Consider the following 25,459-nt stretch of genomic DNA (forward strand, 5'->3'; position numbering starts at 1 on the left):
TTAGAATTCAGCTCGAAAATTGAGACATTGCCTATAAAAGTTAATAAAGCCGGAGTCATTGAGTCACGAGATTAAATATTTAGCGGTCGGGTGCTTCATAACCCAAAAGCTAAAAATGAGATTGAAATTTTGTTAGTATTCAATATTTCTCCAAAGTCTCTGGTCACGAAAAGAATTCGAGCACACCAGTCTCTCGATCTGAGAAGTTTAAGTTTTTTTTCTTTTGAATTTAAGAATTATTAGGATCGTAGGAAAATAGGACAACATACTATATTCGATTCGATTCAACTAAGAACTGAAAAATAGTGAAAATAATGTTAAATTTTAGCTTATATTCACTAACCTTCAGAGAAAAGGCAGCTTACACGAAGCCACGAACAGTAGATTCAGCAAACCGTGAACGGACATGATGGTCCTAACGTACTGAGATAACATGAGCCCAGTCACGACATCGCATTTGCATTTTGAATGCGGGACTTCGTGGTCAAAACAGGCAGTTTAAATCATTTTATATAATTGCTGTTTTTTAAATAATTTTTGTTTCTGAGCGGCCGAACTCAAATTCAGAGCGGGACGGGGGTACGGGGGGGGGGGGGGGGGGGGGGTGTCAAGACGAATAAAATTTCAAATACAGTAGACACTAAATCGTGCTTCACTCTTATTTAACAATTCAGAGATTCGATCACTCCTATTTTAATAATGGTACTGAACACTTTTCTTTCAACAATCCTGAGGCCGGTACGTTTTTGGCATTCCTGTATTCTGAATTTTCCTTCCTCTAAATGAGATAAAAAATATGAATATTCGTACCATAGTAAACCCGAGATATACGTTAGAAGTACATGAGATATGCATTTTTTCATCAAGACGACCGGTTAACCAACGACGTCATTGTCGTACACAATCTTTCGACGGAAATACCAATCAGATTAGCGGATTTCCAATATAGAACAGGCTGTGTCTACTTGTTTGATTTAGTAGACACTCGCCACATTCTATCCCCCACCAATCCCCTGCTCCCACATTGTCATTGTGTACCATTCTTTTACAGAAACTCCCGAACATTGATCGTTAATTGTGCCAATAGACCTCTTTAGCTTCGTTTGTTTGTTGTCCCATTTCAGACAACGTGATGTCACCCTTGAGAATTATTTCTTTCAAACTCAAACAGATTCACGTGGAAATGAATGAATTATTTCCAGATAGACAAAGGAGCAATTCTCTGGAGAACATCACATGATATACAATGGGCAATTTACACACTTTGCTAAAGAGGTCTATTCTACTCACTCCTAAGTTGGATAGCAATCATTTATCACTCAAGTTGTCAGTTACTTTTACTCACGTTAATTTGTGACAAATTATCTGAAAATTATTGAAGACCCCCTTGTGAAATTTTTCCTGACGAAAACAGTCAAAATCACGGCTGCGGATCCCGACGTTTTTCCTTTGGTCGATATTCAAAATGGCGGATTTTGAACACCTTTTGTGATAGGGTATGACAGATAGGCATAACTGAGTTGCGTTTTTTAATATATATATTTATTGCTAAATTTATTGTCAAAATCGACTTCATTTCTCTGTACAAAAAGAACTAACCGTTTTACTAAAACGTAAATGACTTCTCTTTTTAATTCTCTGTTTTCGATTTCTTCGTAACAAATGATCATTTAGTTAAATGATACATCTGTACCACATGTATTCAATTATTTGACACAAATAAAGTTACTTCTGTACATGTATATCTGCAGGCGAACTGTCTCTTCTAGTGTCATAAAAACATGCCCGATGCATGTAAAAACAACTTTCTGTCAAAAGGGAATTTAAATATAGTAAAGTAAGTAAGTAAAGTCTTAATTTAATGAGGGTAGCACTAAAATAGCATAAAAATACTAACAAACCAGTGGGCCTCTAAAATTATTTACAATAAAATACAAAAAATACACTAAAATACGAATATTGAAACTATGGCTAAACTATGAGATAATATAACGAATAAAAATACAAGAAATACGAGATAAAATAAGTTTAGAAGGGTAAAAAGTGTAAATACAATTACAGAAAAAATGATATAAAATCTATTTTTCTTATATGTACAAGCATATGTACATATATACAAGCATTAAGACTTTTCTTGCTTTCAACAACTTCGCGAATCTTTTGATAAAAAATATAAATATCATGAAACATTTTGAAAGCAAATCTTTTCCGCCAAATCTCTACGACTTACAAATTCATGGCACAAGGCGACGTATAAAACCCGGTATGTCGCATCTGAACCGTTTTTGTTTCTCCAGCACAATAACATTTGAAAAGCCTTTTCAGCTAAATACGGCCACCTTGGATCAATCTGAATTGCTTCAAGCGTTGCCTGATCAATATCCAGCCGACGCCCAAGTCTCACCCAAACATTACCAACGGATTGTGACAGCCTCTCGAGGTCTTCATTTATCACAGTATCCTCTTTTAAAATTGTTCCTAAAAAAGAAAGAAAACATGTTTATGAGATTTCTCGATGCCAGATGGATAATTTGAAGTAATTCATGGCAACAAAGAACCTACACCGTAAAACATATCAGTATTAGATTTGTTATGCTTTTTCAAAAACTGTCTCAAACAGTAGTCATTCATGTTTGAGATCATACGAGCATGCGGCGAGCAAAGCGTGCTAAAAAGGCGGCTCGCTTCGCTCCCAACGGCTCGTTCTTGCGGATTGGCGGGTCGCGAGTATGATCCCAAGCATGAACACTGAAAACCGGCAAGATAGTGGCATTATTAGGTATTAGTATAATTATCCAGGGTTCAAAATAAAATTTCGTTTTTAGCTTGAATTTGTCGGCTTTTTTCGTCAAGGCTCATTTTTCCCCGGCTGTTAGAGAGCTATGCATTTTCAAGGGACACAATCCATCCGCATACATGACGTACCCAGATGCATTCTGGGGCGATTTTAAACACAGTCGGCCATTTGTAAGTTTTCCGAAGTGATATAATATTTTACGGCAAAGCAAAAGAATGGATTGGAGCAATGTGACTTCTTTTCTTATTTTGAATGTTTGAGAAGCAAATAAGATCTTCAATATAATTTTATGGTGGGACACAATACCTGAGAAGGTGGGGCGGCCCGTTATTCATCTTAACACAGAAACGAAGTCGCCACATTGGCGACTAAACCGTAACTGAACCAGAAGTTTTCGTCGACAAAGATGAAATTTTGGTCGCATTAACAACTATTGAGTCGCTCTTTCTAGCCCTGTAGCTGCTTTATTTTATGATATGGAATGTTTACTTCAACATTACTGCAACTTTTATTTCAGTTGGCCGATCAAGGCATGATATTTTCTATTTCTTCGGTGAAAAGTAGCCGGCAAGTGTCGTCAGAATGCCGGCTACCGCCGACAGCCGGCTGCTATTTTGAACCCTGTTATCAGAAGTGAATATGAGAATCGGACATTTTGATTGGTCGAGAAGCTCGGCTTATAACGCTCTATTCGCGATTCGTGAGTTTTGATTGGTTTACAGGCCATGTGTTTGTTGTTTCCATGTTTAGTTCCTTATTTTTTAGTTCCTGATATTCACCTCTGAAAGTTAAACTAAAACAATTATTCGCCTCAGGTTCAGTGGACATTGGTAAATATTTAAGAACGACTTTCAGCAAATTTCAATCAAAAAATTGATTTCGCGGCAGAAATCGAAAAATCGATTTCCCTCATTTTTTGCCCACAAAAAGCCTTTAGCTAGCCTTGAAATTTGATGTAGTTTTTTTCATCTCGAAGCCCTTTAAATCCGTGAAAAACAAGAAAAAGGAATTTCGCCCACAAGATCGCCAAAAATGGCCGAATACAAAGCTAAAAGTTGGCAACCTAAGTTTTAACTTAGTTCGAGAGCAAAGAAGAACCTGAATTTTTGGATACATTTTCTTGAAAGGCAAGGTATTCAGCTTCTAAAAATAGGTAAGAACTTGAGTTGAGCCTCATTCGAGAATTAATTACAAATTTTGTAAAAATACCTTTATTTACTTATGGGAAAATCCCTAATTTATTGATAAAGTTTAGAATTTTTTTTCGCCATGTGCCATAATTCCAAATTTCTTCAAACTTCGGCTGTGGAACCCTTTTATGTTATTGTAAATCATGTATGAAAATCAGCCTGGGTTCTCTTTCGAGAGTTTTTTGAGGCGCCGCTGAATTAGCCGAATTTTAACGAAATTATCAGCAAATGTAAACAATGGTTGCTGGTTGTTCATTTCAGCGGGCTTGTTGAAATATCAAATATAACTTTTGAAATTCCTTTATAAACATATCTCCGTTCTTAAGATATAAATTAGTTATTGAAATTAAAATATCATGGCAAAAGAGATCATTTTTGGATTAAACAATGGCATTAATAGAAGAAATATTTCTTTTACCCGTACGTCGGTAATTAATTTAGTGGTCGGCATTTCGTAATTTTGTTAGATTTCTTGTCGCCGTAATGTAAACAGTATGTGTAAAACCGCTTCGCGAACGAACACTGTTAAAAAGGATGGCAAGATTGTTTAATGTATTTGGCAGATAAAATGCTTATAAAATGTTTACCTTTAAAACACGGTACGTAAACACATCACTCAGGGTACTTTGGCGTACTTTTTACATTTGGTCGTTGATAATGATCTTGATTGACGTTTACAAATTAGAAAACCTTGATACTAGCGTGGGTAAGGCTTAGAACGCGAGTTTGAAGGAAACAGGTTTTTTATCATTATTTCTGTATGGAAGCGAAGTGTTCTTTAAGCACGATTGTCGGAGATTCCTGCACCTACGAGCGGAGAGATAAGGCGAAGAAGACAGAAGTTATTCCGTTGTTATATAGACTTTCTCAAAGTCCTTCTATGCGCGGTTTAGGTATGTCACGTACGAAGGACGCCCTCTCGCGACTTCGTCACTCGCGGTCGTCGCTTCGCGACTCACTGCGCGTCGCTACGCGATGCTTCCCGGCTCGCTTCGCTCGCCAATAGAGGGCGACTTGGTGCAAGTCTAGTTTTTATACTGTACTCGAGAAATAGCGGGACATAAGTCTATATGGGGGATCTCAGATGTCGAAACAGAGGTTGATTTGATTCTTGCCAGAGCAGCAGTTTTTACCTATCCATTGGTCAGTTCACAATTCAGTTCACTATTTGTCCCTGCCACCTATCGTCCTTGGGAACTGGATGGCGCCGAGGATCTCAGCGATTCCAGGTTCCTGAGAAATTATCGGGCCACTGAGCGAAGATAGAAGGTTGCCTAAAGCAGAGGGAGGCCTTGGAAAACGGGGAACAAAGTTGATACATCGGTGGGCAGATGTATTTTTTGCCGTCGGATCAGGTTTGTACAGATTACAATGAACGTACATAGCTAACAAACAAGTAGAAATTTCCTTTACAAACTAAAGATCATTTTCGTAAACAAAAATCTCATATTCTGAGGGATATACCAGCCTGGTCACGTGACTTTGTTGTCAAAAATAGTTCTTCTCATCACACGGGGAAAAACTACCACTGATGACAATTTCCCATTCAAAGTTAATATTGATTTGAATTTTTATTTGTTTTAGGTGTTTGTCGTAACTGTCGTATTTTACTTTCAAAACTGGATTGTGAAGCAGAATCTTCAACAGAAAGCGGAAAGGCACCAGCTGAAAAGCTTAGTGACGAAACAGAAGTGCTCGTCCCCATGAATAATTTAATCACAGTGAGTCGCTAATACTGAGCCCTTGTTTTTTTTAACCTTTTTTGTACTGAGCGTGGTAAACAGTGTAAAACAATTCTAGACAAGATACTACTAGTGTAAAATCCGAACCCCCCCCCCCCCCCCTCGCCCAGGAAAGCCCCTCCTTCCAAGAAATAAGTCCCCTAAAAATCTGACGCAAGAATCTTTCAGATAATAAGCGCTCTCGATTTAAGCCAAGAAAGTACAACTTTTCGGATATAGGCTGCTGCTATGGAGGTTATTTTGTTAGTTATAACAACCCCCCCCCCCCCCCCTTTCCCCACTAAACGACTAAACGAACTGTTTTGGGTTTTTAATTGTTATATTAAAGAACTTTTCCATCTGGTATTGTATACCCCAAAAAGAGAACGTACGGTATCACGTCCCAATAGAAACGCAAATGTATTGCAAACGTCCATTTAAAAATAACCTCCCCTCTCCTCCCCCCATCGTATGTAAGCCCTCCCCGGAAATAATTGTTTACTTACAGGATAATAATATTTTGAGATAAAAAAGGCGTGGCACCATACTTATGAGGGCGTCCGGGGATTCCACTTTTCCCTGAAAATATTTTGTTGTGTTTTGGTGATCTCTGTAGCCTAAAATATCAGAAACACAACTGTTGTTCCCGTTTGAAGTTCCCAGCTTTATTTTCTTTTTGTTCCCTTGTTCAAAATTATTTTGAGCTGCCCCTAGATTTGCAATCAATCTTTGCATTTGTGTTGTTTACCTTTAAATATCATTCTCTTTCTTCCGTACAGATTTAATCCAATCAGACTTCAACGGAAAGCTGTCCTCGGCTTCTGATTGGATAATAACTGCACGAAAGAATGTTAACTCATTAAAAGTGGTCACACTCTTGGGATATCTGCTCTAATGTATGTTTCATGATAAATTTACGCACCTTAAATCGACAGTGCTTGCAGTGTTCAAGAGGCCACAATTATCTTTTACGAGTACTTGGGCGGGTGGATTACCATCGGTTAACGTTACCGTTTCAGGACCCTCTGAGCCCGAGACGTTCTCAGCTATCATGTTGGAAGGTGTCAACGCTGTTTCAAACATAGAGTAAACTGACGAAGGGCTGATTGTATGGAGGGCCTACAAAATTGGTCCTGGGAAATTGATTCACTGGAAAAAACTCGACGTCCAACCAAATACGGAAGTTGCAGTGCTTTCAGCAGTTGACAGCGACACTAAAGGACAAAAAGCGAACTTTACAACAATTCAATCTAAGAAACCAAAGATCCCTTCGAAACAGGCTGACACGCCTGCCCCCAGCGATTCACCAAGCTCTGACGAATCTTCTTCGGATGAATTAAATGTAAGTCTCTTTTCCTGTCCTGAAGAAGGATGTATTAAACGTTATCAGCGTTTCTCCTCACTTCAGCGGCACCTTGATTGCGGCAAACATCACCGCGCTATTGAAAACGAGAGTCTTCTTGACAGAGCCATTATTGGTTATTCAGAGAGACTTGAAGTGCAATCTGGTATCGTCCCAAAAAATTCCAACAGAAGTACCTAAACCACGACCGACAGGAAGCGTGTCTCTTCCTATGGGCTGGGCATTGCGGCCCTCACAAGTTAAAAGAACTAGATTCAAGCCCCCCCCCCCCCCATACCCCCCCCCCCCCAAAAAAAAAAGTATCGTCAGCGCAGCATAAAAGCGGTTTTGTAAGACACAAAACGTTTTATCAGGATCATGCTTGGCGGGATATTATGGTGTGGATCTTTCAACCAAACTTCTCTTCCCAAAACGCTACTAGGAAAGGTCCGCGACCTGTACGATCGTATTTGAAATAAGCTGTGGCATCGGCGACTTCAGAGCATACATTTTCTGCTTTCTGTCGTCTAAAAAAATACTCCAAAGGCACCATGAAGCAGGACCGTCTAAACTGCCTAGTATTTACCAATCGTTTATGGACACACAGTTGTTGAAATAATTTGGGAAGATTGAGTAGGGGTATGCGCCCACCTCAGTGGGGGAAGGTATGGGCTTGGCTTGTTTCAAACGGCGTTCTGTCGCAATCTGACGTTTTTAAAATTTAAAAAAAGGGCATTTTAATAACATTTTTGTTCCTTTCTTTCGACCGAAAATTAGACTTTCTGATGTAAAAAAGAGCGTTATCTTGGAATTAGCGTGACCTTACCGTGCAGTTTTATCGCTTCATGTCGACGGTGTATCCACTGCTTTATTCCAAAACTATGTTTATACCCTAACTTTAATTCTTTCTGCCGGTTAACTCTTTCCATTTAACATAAAAAAAAAATCGCGGTCTACTGAACAAAAAAACCACGCGAAGATGTAGTTAGTTTAATTTTGCTTCGTTCCTAAATATGAATGCAGTTCACTACACAATGTCGAACAGTTCAGTTTGTAATTTGATTATTTCTTACAGTGTTCTTAAATTTTCGCTATGTCACACAAAACTATAAATTTTATACCTTAGTTTTTACTTAATCTTTGATGTGGAAATTCTTTCTTTCGGTGTTGTGTTATTTTGATTGTATTAATTGCAGTGGGCCCACGAGTCAAATTAGTTTCTATTTTCGTCTTGCAACATGAAATCGACAACTCGTCAAGATATGTCTCACACTAAAGAAACTAATTCAGCTTGTTCGAATTAAATATTACTGAAAGGTTACTTTGGCGCTAAAATCGAGTTTATTCCACTTGTATTTAGGAAACAAGATATTGGCTTAATCCCTTATGAGTACTATGCCGAACTTGTAACACAACTGTCGGCTTAAATCGCCGTTATTTTTGACAAGACCGCTTGGCCTCAAAACACGGCAATAGTCCGCTGCTAACATTTGCTGATGTAATTTCGTTAAAATTCGACTATTTCAGAGGCGTCTCAAAAAACTCTCGAAAGAGAACCCAGGCTGATTTTCATACATAATTTACAATAACATAAAAGAGTTCCACAGCCGAAGTTTGAAGAAATTTAGAATTATGGCACATGGCGAAAAAAATTCTGAACTTTATCAATAAATTAGAGATTTTCTTATAAGTAAATAAAGGTATTTTTACAAAATTTGTAATTAATTCTCGAATGACGCTCAACTCAAGTGCTTACCTATTTTTAGAAGCTGAATACCTTGCTTTTCAAGAAAATGTATCCAAAAATTCAGGTTCTTCTTTGCACGCGAACTAAGTTAAAACTTAGGTTGCCAACTTTTAGCTTTGTACTCGGCCATTTTTGGCGATCTTGTGGGCGAAATTCCATTTTCTTGTTTTTCACGGATTTAAAGGGCTTTGAGATGAAAAAAACTACATCAAATTTCAAGGCTAGCTAAAGGCTATTTGTGGGCAAAAAATGAGGGAAATCGATTTTTCGATTTCTGCCGGGGGATATTTGAAATCTGCTGAAAGTCGTTCTTAACTCGACCTCGTCTCGGTAAATATTCACCAGTGTACACTACGCTATCGGTAAATAATTGTTAATTATCAACTGAAATGGAATGTTACCTATACGTGCCACTTTTGCGGGTGAAACTGGTGGCAAATCATAGTCGTGCACTTCTCTCTGGGAACCAACTGAAGAATAAAAACAACCACATCCACTCCGATATTTGAACACAATAAATCGTCTTTATTTTACGAGGGTAGCACGTAACAGTTTTGCGTTTGAGAAACCTGTGGCCCTCGGATTCCCGATCGAATTGGAATTTAGAAGTGTTGATTTTTGTGGAGGGAGGAAAATCGGAGAACCCGGAGAAAAACCCTCGGAGCAAGGACGAGAACCAACAACAAACTCAACCCACATATGGCAACGGGCCGGAATCGAAACCGGGTCACATTGGTGGGAGGCTAGCGCTCTCACCACTGCAGCATCCCTGCTCCCCTAAAATTAATATTAAATATTTGCAAAACTGGTTTTAGCGGAAGGTTAATTTCTCTGAATAAAAAACTCTGACGCACCTATACTTTCTCATCAACAAACTGCCCATGCAAGGCCAAGACTTGCATAAAAAAAGAAGAGTTACATCAAAATGACATGCAGGACTTTAAAATGATGTTATTTACGTTAAATAGTACAAGGTTAACTAATTCGAATTACCGAATCACTGTCTTGTGCTCTTGGCCAAAGAGACGGGTTCTAATATCTACACACTCGTACACTTTTTCTCGTTTCGATGAAAAAATAGCCAAATAGCAAGGGAAATTTCACAAAACTTACATGGCTGTTTGTGGCCACTGACGTCCTCCAAGGACTGAAAATAAAGTAAATTTAATACTATCAATAACAAAAATGACATTGTTAATGTACCCTCCTCCCCTTACATTAAAAGGTGCATTATGTTAGGAAAATGAAACAACTGCGAGTTTTAGTTATTGCAAAGTTGGGAGGCAATTTTTTGTTTGCAGACTGGTGAAAGACAATCCAATTGCCTTCACTACTGAAGGGGAATGATACTACAACCAAAACCCACTTTTTGTTATGGTTTAAATATCGTGTTTCACTTTGGAATTGTCCAGGTCTCACGTTGTTAAGTAGGTTTTTGAAACACATCACTACCGAGTGTTTTACCTCTGTTCTTTCTGTGTCAAATGACTTGTCCATCAGCTCGTCTTGTTCAGAAGCTGTTAATGCACTCGAACTTGGTCCTTCTGCTATAATATTTTGGAAGGGAACACTTGTTTCTGCCTGTGGCAACCTAAATTATGAAAAAACAAAATAACCTTAGCTTAAAATAGTAGTCGCTTGCGTGGGAAGAGCTTTTACGTCAAGATAGAGCTGAGCAGACTTTGCAAGCAGCTTTTCCTAGATCCTCTTTACTAACTATGCGAGTCATAACTGCTTGATTTTGTGGACAAGATAAAAACTGTTTGCAGACTACCAGTTTGGGCATTTTTTGGTACGGGTGTAGCAACGTAACATGACGTAGGCTGATGACATCTAACTGATATGGTCTGCTACGACGGCTTACGGACCGGTCGTTGACTGGACATCAAACTGATCAGAAACTGTACGGATAAGGAACAAAGCTGTCATCTACTTATAAAGAACTTATCAAACAATTCCTACGGGGGAGAACTCAGCCAATAGTTTAAGTCATTGAAGGGAAAATCATTACAAGTAATGGTCAGAAAAAAAAAAACAAGAAAGGAAGTTGTTTCGAGGACAAATTTGTAACCGATGGTTTATAGACTGGTTTTTAATATTCATTAATGCAGTTAAATCAAAAACCAAAGCAGCGAGTCAAAAAATTCACAAACACGAACAAAAACAGATATGTCCAGGATTGAACGCTAATGAGATGCACGTTCCTCATGACAGGCATCACAAAGTGTCCTCATTAATAAAAGTTTACCAAAACACACCAAAATCTGTCAAATATGAAGTAATATGGAAATGTCAAATAACACAGTTAAACATGAAGTACTCATTAAACAATACTTGCATTCAATCCTGGACATAAGTGGATATGTTGCTATAACAATTCACCGAAACACAAATTATACGTTTTCAAAGCATGTTATGTCATTTTACCAGCACACGGTAATGTAATCTTGTTGTAGGTTATAAAGAAACTTCTAAACAAATCTGGTAATTTACTTTGCATAAACCACTTAGCGTGGTAATTCTTCCTGAACACACAGTGGACAAATTTTTGTGTCTGGCTTTTAGTTAAGTAAACAACTACAAAGCAATACAGTAGAGCCCCTGTAACTCGAACTCGAATAACTCGAACTCCCCCGCTAACTCGAACTAAGTCCCATTTCCCTTGAATTTGAACCCACTTTTCAGACATTTTTACTCGGTTAACTCGAATTCCCCGCTTACAAGAACGAAACTTCGTTTCCCTTCATCAAAAGTTTACCCGGATAACGATAATTCGAATTCTGGTCCACTCTCCAGGGATGCTCGTTGAAACATCTCATTGGCTCTTCTTTTCGTGTAATCCGATTCAGACACTAAAAGTAACACTTCAGTAGTTTGATTTTAATAGTGCAACGCCAACAGATTACGCATTTGAAAGTCATTTCCCGATCTTATGAGACATACATACATTCATAGTACAGTCAACTCTCGCCTTGCGGACACCCCGCTATTGCGGACACTCGCTATTACGGACAAAATCCAGATCCCCGGCGAATAAGGATTGACTGGAAATGACTCCCGCTATTACGGACTCTCGCTATAACGGACACTAAACGACGCCCCGAGCGTGTCCGCTTTAACGAGAGTTGACTGTACAGTGTACTGTATAGTCATAAGAATGCATGATCGTGTAAGAGTTTCTGACGAGATAAATTTAATTTGCACTGTACTGTATACTGAAGTTAAAATTTACTAAAAACCGGTAAACTATTAATTATTTACATGGAAAATTGAATATTCAATCGACCCCGATAACTCGAAACCCCACTAACTCGAACTGTGTTTCGTTTCCCTTCAGAGTTTGAGTTACCGGCGTTCTACTGTATTCAATTCATGAATGTAAAACAACGATAAACAAAACAAAATTCTGAGCATGGTTAGCCCAAAATGTTAATCATCTTTCACCATGACTGATCAGCCTAACCCCTTCTTGCCCAGTGGGTTGGCTGACGGCCGGAGACGACAAACATTTCTGTCTAGAGCGTGACCCTCCTGTCCATGTCAAGTTAACCCATTGTTTGGTCCCATTGTAGTGTTCGCCTTTATCTAGCAACAAGTACTTACCGTTGAGCAGTGTAAGGAACCTCCATGTTGAGACTAGTGTTTTCCGCAGTTACACAAACGTGGCCCTTCCTGTGAGTGTGACGCATGGGGTAGTGAACCTCTGCGAAAAGATTAGAAACTCAGAATCTCAAAGAACAGTGTAGAATGCAATGGAGCCGATCTATTGAAAGTACGATGATTTATGTTTCATGTTTATTTGCTTTATTTTTCTTTCATTTATACGCTTTTCTTTACAACCGTCACATGATATGTTTGTTTGTAACAAGATACTTTTGTTTTTCGTGCAAATTCTGTAAAATGATACTTTTTTCTTTTCAGGGTGACACAGATGGTACTCTAGTTGTTTTACTTTTAAGAATAAAGCCAATTATATTACATGAAGCGCTGTGTGGTTTTAATTTGGCGCTATGGAGTCCAAAAGAATTCTACCACAGGGAAAAGCACTGACGTTAGGAGTAGACTTGCATATTTAATTACGAAAGTGGTGTTAAAGTCTCATGGTCTAATTGCGTTTGACGAAGGAGAGCGCAAGCTTAATTTTTTGTTTTTGTGTCCTGTGTCTTTGAGATGGTATGCCTGTGTACTGTTATGCGGAATGAATCGAGCCGCATTGCGCGCGCAGATGTAAGGACACACATTTAGCCTCCCCCGCTTAATTTTTGCAGGGGCAAATCTCGGCTGGGAAACTGGTAGCCACAGATGGCCTCGATTTCATGCAAAACAAGATGTCGTCCCAAACTAAGCTCAGAAACATTATTTTGCTTGAAAATAGGGCTAAAAACGCGTGGCCAAAATTGTAATTTTGCCGAAAATGCCATGGAGAATATTAAAGGGTTATCATCCAAGGTAGCAGAGTTGTCCTTAGCCACTGAACGTCATAAAAAGAGTGGAAATCGAGTAAGCTAACGCGTAGTTTCGTACGGAGTCCGTTCGTAGGTAAACCAGCGTGTTTTCCTGCAATTATATGTTGCACAAAAATACAAATTGTTAGAATTACATGCATCGAGAGTGGGTATAATACGTACCAAAATTGTTTTATCACTTCTTTGAATTTGTGAAATATCGTAATTTCTAGAAACACTAGATGTTTTGACGGGGAAATCGTTGTATATTGAATGCTACAGGCGTGAAGTGGATTACTGTGTAAATCGAAGTGAAACTATTTCCAGAAGTTTGTGGAAGTTAAATCTCGTTTAGAGCCAAACGATAACAAGTCAAGTGAAATAAATAATTATTTTTGTGTACATAATATTTCATTCATTCTATGTTCTTTTGGCTCGTCACACAATCTTTCTCACACTTATCCTCCTCGCGTTTAGTGAGGTATAAGCATAGAAACTAACTTTGGTATAAGGCATACTACTAGTAGGCCGACCATTTCATTTTTTGACAATGCCTGCCTACCTTGGGTCTATTTTACCTATAGGTCGAACGCACTCCCCTGATCTCTGATTGCTACTAGTTTAAATAAATCGGGGGTTTACTGGGTTACCACAAACAAGCGATGTTCGTGTATTTTTTTTTCTAGAAACAAAAGTACTACAAGGTGCTCCCTACCCCCCTCACAAAACCTTATTAACAAATTGATCTTAATTAATTAATTAATAAATTAATTGACTGTTAAAGTTTACAGCATTGCGCCTTAGTGAGTTAGCAAGTTAGCAGCTTTGCGGACGACAGCACTAGCAAACCATCACAAAAGTGCATTCTGCACTAAAAATGAGAATAAAAATCTCGATGATTTGGTAAGTGCAGAATGCAATATGGAACAATTGAAAGTATGATGTTTTATATATGTTCGTGTTTATTTGCTTTACTTTACTTTCGGAAAAACTGTTCACAGGCTACTTGTATTCTTTCCTAGGTGTTCCTTACGTTAATCTTTGCAAACGTAACACGACACTTTCGTTCGTTTGTAACAAAATACTTTTGTTTTCCTTGAAAATGCCGTAACATGAAACTCTTGTTTTTTGTTTGTTTTACGGCGACATCGATGACATTTGTTTAATTTAATTAAGTTACGGTTTAAACTGCACGAAAGACGATTCTCAAAACTAAAGAACAAATCTAATCAAAAAACATCTTTTTCGAAAGGGTTTTTAAAACGCAGTACAGCTAGGATATTTGTTTCCTGGTTATCAGGTGTTCACGCCGAAAATCCCGGTGCAAGTTTTTGCATACCTAATTACGATTTACGAAAGCGCTGTGAACACGTCACACGCTCACTCAAGCATGAAGCCGAGAAGCACGTAGTGTGAAGATTTCTTTCAAGAAATGTCGGAACCGTCACGAAAGCATGTTCAAACACTAAAGCGGCAGAGGTTTTACAAAATAAAACGGAGGTTAGTTCAACCGATGGAGAACAAATAAAAGGAAAGGAAGTGACGGATGTAACATGATATTGTTGTTTTTTTCTCGCAGATCGCTGTGATGCCTTTTAAGTCTAATTAAATTAACGCCACGGATTCTACAGGAATTCAACCGCATTGAAAAGCACACCACGTTAGGCTTTAATACAAAATTTCTAAACACGTCACTGTTATTTTAATTTTCGATAGCTTGAATTTCAGTTTGTTATTGAAACAGCAAACGAGATACTTTTGTTTTTGTCAAAAACATGTAACATACTTTTGTTTTTGTCAAAAACGGATGTAACATGATGTTTATGGTAACGTGATTTATTTTCTGCAAAGAAGGCGACATTGATTATAACACAGATGTTATCAGGTTATCAATTAATTATGAGATGCTAGATCACCTTTTCTAAGAAAACAGCATTGCCATATCAAGAAATATTTCACATGATCTGCTATGACGCCTTACTGTCTAATTCAATTAATTTGTGGTTTTAACTTGGGGCCACGGAGTCTACACGAATCCTTCTGCAGAAGAAAAACGCAATGTTCGTGATGAAGACTGATCTGCGCATGCGTTTAGCACAAAGTATTTTTTCCAGAAAGAATTGTACCACAAGGAGAGCATAGTGCTTTCTGAAACAAATATATACCTTGAGTTCTTCAATTGTAAGTATCGTAATGGACTCCCCGATTTACCAAGGGCACACGGTCAGGTGCTCTCCATCCCCTCCCCCCTTTACAGAAATAATTAATTAATTGATATTAATTAATTAATTGGTGATTAAAAGTTTACACCGCGTTAGCGGTTTAGTGGCTTAGTGGTTTAGTGGTTTAGTGGTTTAGTGGTTTAGGGGTTTAGCAAACGCCAACCCACCAAACCATCACAATAGTGCATTCTGCACTAAAAAGCAATCACGTATGTGATACATCACTTTCATTCGATATAAGATTATTTCGTGTTATCGGGGGTGGAAGAGGAATTATTGGAACTGACTTATTCTTTATTCCTTCACATTTTTCACGACTTATTCATTATTCATTTTCAGAATTTTCTTGTTATTCATTATTCCCTATTGCCTAAATTAAGTGACCGTTCATTTTGGGATGGGGGTGGAATTGATCGACAGTGCCTGAAAAATGCATTTTCCCTCCTTCGTCATCAGATATTTTTACCCTGCCCCCCTTCGTAATCTTAATTTTTTATGACCCCCCCCCCCAAAAAAAAAAAAAATGACAACGTATCACGCTAAATTTCGAATATCAGACAAAATTGCAGTTTAAAATGATAACAAAAATACTGTACATAGTGTATTGGTGGGACGTAATTGTTACTGTGTCGATTACTGTGAGTCAGCTTTAATTTTTGGCAACCAGAAAGTTAGTGGGATGGACTTGATGCTGCTCGGTACATAACAAAGTAGGGGGTCTGGGGGCATGCTCTCCCGAGAAAATTTTCATTTTTTGAACCCCAAACACGCTATTTTAGGCATTCTGGTAGAAGTTTTGCACTATGTTAAATGCCCATCATACAACACTTAAAGGTAATTGTTTTGAGTGTCCCACCCTCTCTTTGGCCTGAAGATAAGAAGATAATGTTTGAGTACGGTGAATATCCACTATTCATTATTCTTTTACTGGAAATGACTTATTCATTATTCCAAGCATTGAACCTTAAATATTCCTTATTCATTTTCTGTTTTAGACCGTTATTCATTATTCATTATTTACCTTCCATCCCCGAGTGTTAGTTGCTGGTTTAGAGACTAAAGCGCCGAGTATTGAAAACGTATTTTTTGCTCGACTAATTTAAAATGTTAAATCACCAAAGAACTGTTTCTCTGAAGGAAAAATTGGCGGACGGTCGTTTATTTAGGTTTGTGACGAGAAAGGAGTTGAAAGCGAAACTTGTGATTGTCACGAGTATTATTTTTGGGAATACGACCAAACATGAAACAATTTCAGAGGGAAGACATCTTGATTGATAAAATCGCTAGCAAAGAGTATCGTACAATTCCACAGTGCTAGGAGGAGAAAAAGCGATTGCTGGCACAAAATTTGCAAGGATATCCTTAAACTTAAACTCGTAAAGACCATTTCAGTTTCAACTAGGAAAACAAAGACCTGCGAGCGTACCGAGTAGGATGCAATAAAACATTCCCATATTCAATCATTTATTTTCTTAAAAAATATAAAATGAATGCAGGGTTAATGAATGTTGAACCTGTGAGCCTTTATAATTTCTTTCTAATATGCTCAGTTGCCGAAAATGTAAGCTAAAATCAGCCTAAAAACTATTCTTGTCTTTCAATTTCTAAGGAAAATGAATAACGCAATCTGTGATTCACGCTTTTGAGGGCATTTTGAGAAAACACACGTGACATCATGTTGGGAACAAGTGTTTTGTCGAATATTTATAAAAAGCTACAAGATAAAAATAATGCGTATCTACAAACATAGCGTGGGACAAAGATTCTCATGTGCGTAAGATTCAGATTATAATTTTGGTGAAGGCTCGCGCAAACGACGGATTCACTCTCTTGTTTGCATTGATAAAAAAATATCAAGATTAACTAACGGTTAACTTTGTTCAGTAGTGTTTTAGTTTCGAGCCGATATTATTCTGGCGTTTTGACGGTTTTTTGCAGTGGTGGGGGAGGGAGTAGTGGGCGGCCAAAGGAGAACAGCAACACGAAAGTGAGGGAATTCGGATGAGGGGGGGGGGGGGAGAGGGGGCTCCCTCCATTTCTGGTACTTCCATGATCTTGCTCTACGCTCCTAAAATGTTTCGTGGGAATAAACTAGTCAGTTTCAACCAAAGGAGTGTTCATTTCATATATAACCTATACTCGTTACATTCACAGGGCTTAGAACTCTCCATCACTGTTAAAAATTGACCAGTCATGGGTCGCGTTAGCAAAGAGGCCCCGTTAGAGAGGAGTCTGACTATCCCGCATCCCATTAATTGTTTGCCTAAGTATCCCGCATCCAGTAAATTTTTCCCCAAAATATCCCGTATCCCAATAATGTTTTACCTAAGGGACCTGTCATAAAGTACAGAGGGGGTGAGCTATGAAAAATTGGGGGTGGGCCACTAACACTAACAATGGGCCACTTCAACATGTCAAAAAGGGTGGATCAGAAAAAATAATGCATTACGTACGTTATCGTGCGTCAGCAAAAACGCGACAGTGGAAATCCACCTTAAGGCTTGGTTTAATCGGGTCACTAGTTTTACTGACTTGTACTCTGCTATCTCCTACACGAAGTCCACTTTCGTTACTGTGCAGAACCGCTGATAAGTTTAACGAAGAGGCGTGCCTTCTGCGTACGCATCGATTTTATGCAACGATACATTCTCGTCCCCAGAGGCCGCGATCCTTCTGGTCAGCACCCGGGTAGACAGCCATTCTCGATCCCAGGGCCCGGTGACAGCGTTTTAACGTAACCTGTGATCAGGAGTTCTTTCTTCCCGCGGCGGGAAAAACGCCTGCTCGCAAGGTTGCTTTTAACGACGTTAATCGGAGTTTGCTCGCAGAACACAATTACCACAATTTGTGACGTTTAGCAAAGCCAGTAGTTTCTCCTGCCCACCCCCCGCCCCACACATAACCTCCCCCTTCTCTATCATATACTGATTTGGCAGATATATAGGCTGTCTTCAGTCTTCCTAGTTAAGAGATTTTTTGAAATCTTCATGAGAACAGCCTGTTCCAGGCGTTCGGTTAGTCTGGCATCAGTACGAATAACAGTTAGTGAATCAAACGGCGTTTCACGGCGTTTCCTGAAAAGGAACTTCATTTAGGGTTTCTCTGTCAGAACGGAACACAGAAAAAAATCGAAAATAACATTTCAAAGTGTTTATTTGATGTTTATTTTCGTGCCAAATCTTTCCCTGATTAATTCTAAAAAATTGCTTGTTTACTTGACCCTGACAAGCTAAGAATGGAGGAATGGAATCGAAATTGCAGAGTTGGAACGAAATTCACTTCGAGGTAGAGAGTTTATTTTTTAAAGATGCTTCAACAACACCAACAACAACAACAAGCTTTATTTGCATGACTATAAATACATGCAGTATTGAAAAAGCATAAACTTGAACTAAAACGAAACTTATAACAATCATAATCATGTAATAAGAAAAAAATCTCGATGATTTGGTAAGTGCAGAATGCAATATGGAACAATTGAAAGTATGATGTTTTATATATGTTCGTGTTTATTTGCTTTACTTTACTTTCGGAAAAACTGTTCACAGGCTACTTGTATTCTTTCCTAGGTGTTCCTTACGTTAATCTTTGCAAACGTAACACGACACTTTCGTTCGTTTGTAACAAAATACTTTTGTTTTCCTTGAAAATGCCGTAACATGAAACTCTTGTTTTTTGTTTGTTTTACGGCGACATCGATGACATTTGTTTAATTTAATTAAGTTACGGTTTAAACTGCACGAAAGACGATTCTCAAAACTAAAGAACAAATCTAATCAAAAAACATCTTTTTCGAAAGGGTTTTTAAAACGCAGTACAGCTAGGATATTTGTTTCCTGGTTATCAGGTGTTCACGCCGAAAATCCCGGTGCAAGTTTTTGCATACCTAATTACGATTTACGAAAGCGCTGTGAACACGTCACACGCTCACTCAAGCATGAAGCCGAGAAGCACGTAGTGTGAAGATTTCTTTCAAGAAATGTCGGAACCGTCACGAAAGCATGTTCAAACACTAAAGCGGCAGAGGTTTTACAAAATAAAACGGAGGTTAGTTCAACCGATGGAGAACAAATAAAAGGAAAGGAAGTGACGGATGTAACATGATATTGTTGTTTTTTTCTCGCAGATCGCTGTGATGCCTTTTAAGTCTAATTAAATTAACGCCACGGATTCTACAGGAATTCAACCGCATTGAAAAGCACACCACGTTAGGCTTTAATACAAAATTTCTAAACACGTCACTGTTATTTTAATTTTCGATAGCTTGAATTTCAGTTTGTTATTGAAACAGCAAACGAGATACTTTTGTTTTTGTCAAAAACATGTAACATACTTTTGTTTTTGTCAAAAACGGATGTAACATGATGTTTATGGTAACGTGATTTATTTTCTGCAAAGAAGGCGACATTGATTATAACACAGATGTTATCAGGTTATCAATTAATTATGAGATGCTAGATCACCTTTTCTAAGAAAACAGCATTGCCATATCAAGAAATATTTCACATGATCTGCTATGACGCCTTACTGTCTAATTCAATTAATTTGTGGTTTTAACTTGGGGCCACGGAGTCTACACGAATCCTTCTGCAGAAGAAAAACGCAATGTTCGTGATGAAGACTGATCTGCGCATGCGTTTAGCACAAAGTATTTTTTCCAGAAAGAATTGTACCACAAGGAGAGCATAGTGCTTTCTGAAACAAATATATACCTTGAGTTCTTCAATTGTAAGTATCGTAATGGACTCCCCCGATTTACCAAGGGCACACGGTCAGGTGCTCTCCATCCCCTCCCCCCTTTACAGAAATAATTAATTAATTGATATTAATTAATTAATTGGTGATTAAAAGTTTACACCGCGTTAGCGGTTTAGTGGCTTAGTGGTTTAGTGGTTTAGTGGTTTAGTGGTTTAGGGGTTTAGCAAACGCCAACCCACCAAACCATCACAATAGTGCATTCTGCACTAAAAAGGAGGAATATTGAAAGCTGCTATTATTGAGAAAATTAGCTTTAAGCTTAACAGTTAGGTCGATGACTAATTTTACTACGACCACAATCTGTCTTGTTAATCTCTAAGTGCTACGCAACCAAAAGAGCGTTAAATTAGTTGGTTCGCGAAGGCATTATTTACTGTGTGGTTTTAATTCTTTAGTGGCATACATTTTGATTTGCAAGGCTGTTTATTAGACCATAGTTACGGGGTTCGTTTAGAAACAGCGCCTCGCGCCGCACCATAATCGTATTGTGTTGTAAGGGCTTTACTCATTACTCTTTTTTAGCAAGATAATTTTCGATAAAGACAACATTTCAATTCCTTACCAACGGGCACACATTGTTTCTGGTTGTGTCTCTGCACCAGTGCTGAAGGATTCATGCCAAAGTTCCTTTTTTCAGCGGCTGGGCTGTTTACAACGGAAAGGGCAGCTAGTTCAGCCTCCAATGGTGTGTTTGAAACTGTATGGGAGGTAATGTAAGAGGAAACGGCAAAATATTACATGAAGTTAATAAGTTTTGCTCACAACCCGCCATGTCCAGAAACCTGCATTTCTAACTTCCTTCATAACGTTATAACTCGATTTTTCCTCTAGTGAAATGAGTCCCGGTGAGTCTTGTCACAGGACGTGTCGTGAACAACCTGCCAACATTTATAATCTTCGTCGTTACCCACTTGACTCATTTGAGAATATTAGACAACCCTCCCAGCAGGGGCTGCCTTTCTCTCGTATATTTTCTGGTCCCATTTTGAAACACTCTAGTGAGGAGAGACCTTGTCAGTGTAAAGAGTTTTACTCAGTATCACAACACGAGGACAGCGGGCCTTAAGAATAAGCCTCACTGTTGTCATTTTAGTGAGTACCTGTAGGCTGATGAGGATTTGGCAGGCCAGGTCTTGATACAAGATAAAGAATGCTGGAGCAAAAAATTACAATGCTGATATTGCTACAACAGATTTCGATGTATAAGCACTTAACCCTGGTTAGACCGGGGTCACGGGGGGGGGGGGGGGTTTGGGGGGGCGGTGCATTTAAGGACCACTCCAACTTTAAAGATATGTAACTTAAAAACGATCAAAATTAATACCACCAAATTCGGCATTTGACTAGAATTTTACTTCCAACACTTTGATGCTGGTGCCACGTGACCATCAATTTAGATGTATCCTTACAACCGGTTTTTGACAGCTATGATTTTTGGGGTTGTTAATCGACATTACTTCTGTTTCATGATTTTATTAGTATGTACGCCTAATTTAGCAACAGTTTATCATTATACTGTAAAATTCCGGTCAAGATAAGTCCTGGGCTTATACAACTTCGTAAGGGGTTTTAGGTGGGCTTATAAATGGGAGGGCTTATATCCGGGGGGGGGAACGGAATAAAAAACGCTTCGAAACTAGCCACGGCAATGTTGATCCAAATAAGATTTTAAGTTAAAAAGTCATAATAAAGCAACATTTCAAATTGCTAAAATCCAAAATGGCGAACTTAATGTGTGACCAAGTCATTGGTGTCTGTTATATTTCTCTATCTTGGAATATTCTTCTTCCACTAACTTTGATTTTAATATTTCATTAAATAAATAAAGTTAAAGAAATTCGAATTGGCAAATCCATTATGGCAGCTATTTCAATATTAAAGACATCACAACGACGCCATTGTTAGGTAATTACAAGTAAATTTCAATGGGAAACAAGATTCTTATTAGACATGTCGCTGTGATAAATGATGTCATTTGTTATACGTCATAATAAAATTTATATATTTTAGGATTACTGTGGACAAAAACATTCTGTGTTAATTTGGTGACCACAGGATAAACGGTAGGAAGACGGGGAGGCCTACCACCCTTCCTCTCTGGTCCCAAAAGGTAAAAAACACAGTCTGGAAAGGGATTGAACAATCTACGCAGAAAATTACTTAGAAACGTCAAATGATTATGTTATCCATTAAAATTCACACTTCAAAATGCTGTTGCTATTTTGTTGTTAGAAGTTTACTCAGCAATGTGTTTGACATAGTGACATTTTACTTACCTGTCATTAGCAGGTCTGATCTGCAAGTGCCTCCACCAGATGAATCAGCAATAGCTACAAAACTCTTGCTTTCCACAGAAATTGCTTCCGACTTCCACTTGTACAGCAACCGTAGACTCACCGCTTTTCCTGCTTTTGCATAGCAACGCACCGTTAGGTGAGATTCTGTAATTTCCCCATCGAGGTACACACATGCAACTGCTTCTAGCCGTAGCTCGTCGTCAGACTCCTTTCTAATTTCGAACTGCTGAGAAAAGGTATCATGCGGTCTGTCGTACTTTAAAGGCTCGCTGTAGTAGGTCACTGGACAGTTACTGGGGTTAGTTATTTCAAACCTCACGAGTTTGGATGGATCAAATGTTGCAAACTTGATCAGATTAAGTGAAACATTGTAGAAGTAGCGCAGTTCAATCTCCTTTACACTGCGGATATCTGCTGCGATTCTACCTATGGATCGTGAAAGAAGTTGCAACCTCTTGTGCAATTTACTATCTTGGTGGCCCTGGAAGAAACTCTTTAAGCAATCCGCCATGATCCAAATCCCCAGACTTTCACTCCAGACATCAATCTCTTCGGTTGATTGCTTGCTACAATTGCTGAGACACAAATGCTTAAGAACGCTGCACACTTCGTACATAAGCTTGAAGATGTCTTTATTTTGAAAAGCCTCTCGAACATTACACTCATGTAGGCTAACCATTTCTTTAGGCAGCCCTTTTAATCCATTTTGCACAGCTGAAGGCTTTTCCTTACGGAAGATTTCTTTGATGGCTTGAATGAGGAATGGAAGAATGTAGAAAAAATCTTCACTGATGGATCTCGTTGAAGATGAGCAAATTTTTTCCAATTTCATGGCAACATCTTCGGTGACTCGTTGATGAAAGGAAAGAAAACGTGGGTAGCTTCCTATAGAGACTTCTGCATTCATCTCAATGCAACAATCTTTCAAAATGAAATCGCAAAGAGTTCTTATTTGATCGGTGAAGTATTCCATCAAATGAGGATCCTCATGATTCAAGCCACGGATTTCCAACGCTAGTTCTCTCAAGTGGTTGATGTGCATTTTCGCCCTTTCATCTACTTCATAGTCTAAAAAACATAAAATATGGTGAATGTATATAAACAGTTCATGGCGACAGTATTATTTTATTCATATTTATAGATGGAAATACAATCTCTGTCAATCAAAAAACCAGATATCTGGCAGAAAACTGAGCAGTTGGCAGGAGAAAATCGATATACAGTGCATCATTTGAAACGGGGTATTACTAAGTGTAATTCATAAGTTATCGTAATTGACAAAAAGTTACAGCCTTGAACACAAAATCCTTTTCACCTTGGTATAAATAAGCTAATGTAATGAACAGCTCTCATTGAAGTGATTAATATCGCATATCTTGTTAAACATGTACATGTTGTAAATGAGGGGTGGTCAATGAAAATCCGTATGGCAGTGGGTACCCAAAGATTTTGTTGAAAGATAAGACAATATTCCACAAGTTGTCACGATGCCCACATATGGTCAGGAAGCACTTGTTATCTTGTTATACATAACAGATATCCTGTGATAAATGACGTTTGCCAAGACTCTTCAAATGTCTTGCAAAGCGCTGCATAACCACATGCGTTTCGTTGACAACTCATTGAATAATAAAATGGTTTCCCTCTTTAATCATGTGGAATATCGTCTGATTTTAACCCACTCAGCCTATGGCCTCTTCGATTAAGTATCAGGTCATAGTCTAGCGATAGGATAAAACCGGATAAGAGACTAACCTTCTGGACTTAGCTCCTGAAGAGTGTTTCTCAACACGGCGGGATCATCCATGTCGCGGTCATCCTCTCTGTTTGACCAGTGTTCGAGAATTATTTTCAGTTGTTCTTCATCTTTTTGCCATGATTTAATGACTTCAGTTAATGCCTCTTGTGGCACTTCAAGCTTTTGGGCAACCGGCAAAGTGTTTAAAATCATACCCTCTACTTTTAGCAGTTGCTTAACAAAGCGACAACGATCTGCAGTACAAGTAACCAAATGAGTTCAGCAGGTGGTTAAGATCCAGAAATTAAACTTGATATCTGAGTGTTACGAGAACCTCGAAAAGAAATACTTTAATTTATAAATGAGATTTGAAAGTTTGATTGGTTAGAATTCCCTGTGGTAGTTGTAGGGGCAATGGCAGTAGCAGTAGCAGTTGTATTGGCTGAAGTAGCAGTAGTAGCATTGGTAGTGGCAGTGGTAGTGGTACATGTAGTACCAGTGGTAGTGGTGGTGGCAGTGGTAATGGCAGTGGTAGTGGTAGTGGTAATAGCAGTGGAAGTGGCAGTGGTAGTGGTGATGGCAGTGGTAATGGCAGTGGTAGTGGTGGTAGCAGTGGCAGTGGTGGTGGTGGTGGCAGTGGTAGTCCTAGTGGCAGTGGTAGTGGTAGTGGTAGTGGTAGTGGTAGTGGTAGTGGTAGTGGTAGTGGTAGTGGTAGTGGTAGTGGTAGTGGCAGTGGCAGTGGCAGTGGTAGTGGTAGTGGTGGTGGCAGTGGTAATGGCAGTGGTAGTGGTGGTGGTATTGGTAGTGGTGGTGGCAGTGGTAATGGCAGTGGTAGTGGTGGTGGTATTGGTAGTGGTGGTGGCAGTGGTAATGGCAGTGGTAGTGGTGGTGGTATTGGTAGTGGTGGTGGCAGTGGTAATGGCAGTGGTAGTGGTGGTGGCAGTGGTAGTGGTGGTGGCAGTGGTAGTGGTGGTGGCAGTGGTAATGGCAGTGGCAGTGGCAGTGGTAATGGCAGTGGTAGTGGTGGTAGCAGTGGCAGTGATGGTGGTGGTGGCAGTGGTAGTCCTAGTGGCAGTGGCAGTGGTAGTGGTGGTGGCAGTGGTAATGGCAGTGGTAGTGGTAGTGCCAGTGGTAGTGGTGGTGGCGGTGGTAGTGGTGGTGGCAGTGGTAGTGGTAGTGGTGGTGGCGGTGGTAATGGTAGT

General features: G+C 39.0%; 1 protein-coding gene across 2 annotated transcripts in view; it reads right to left on the bottom strand.

The window, feature by feature from the left end:
• Nucleotides 1–1,525: 1,525 nt before the first annotated feature.
• Nucleotides 1,526–25,459, bottom strand: part of LOC144638728 (uncharacterized) — a 61,797-nt gene continuing 37,863 nt past the window's right edge. The window contains exons 3-10 of one of the 2 annotated variants that reach the window (XM_078497961.1): nucleotides 24,275–24,511; nucleotides 22,499–23,587; nucleotides 20,785–20,919; nucleotides 12,401–12,500; nucleotides 10,262–10,388; nucleotides 9,911–9,944; nucleotides 9,199–9,267; nucleotides 1,526–2,478 (exon numbers count right to left, since the gene is read on the bottom strand). In XM_078497961.1, coding sequence (XP_078354087.1) covers nucleotides 2,180–2,478; nucleotides 9,199–9,267; nucleotides 9,911–9,944; nucleotides 10,262–10,388; nucleotides 12,401–12,500; nucleotides 20,785–20,919; nucleotides 22,499–23,587; nucleotides 24,275–24,511 — 2,090 coding nt within the window. In that variant the 3' untranslated portion in view covers nucleotides 1,526–2,179. The remainder of the gene's footprint in view (nucleotides 2,479–9,198; nucleotides 9,268–9,910; nucleotides 9,945–10,261; nucleotides 10,389–12,400; nucleotides 12,501–20,784; nucleotides 20,920–22,498; nucleotides 23,588–24,274; nucleotides 24,512–25,459) is intronic. The other variant, XM_078497959.1, reaches the window with a different exon arrangement.

This window comes from Oculina patagonica, chromosome 14 (genome assembly GCF_052425735.1).
Source record: "Oculina patagonica isolate OP01 chromosome 14, crgOcupat, whole genome shotgun sequence".
Taxonomy (NCBI): Eukaryota; Metazoa; Cnidaria; class Anthozoa; order Scleractinia; family Oculinidae; genus Oculina; species Oculina patagonica.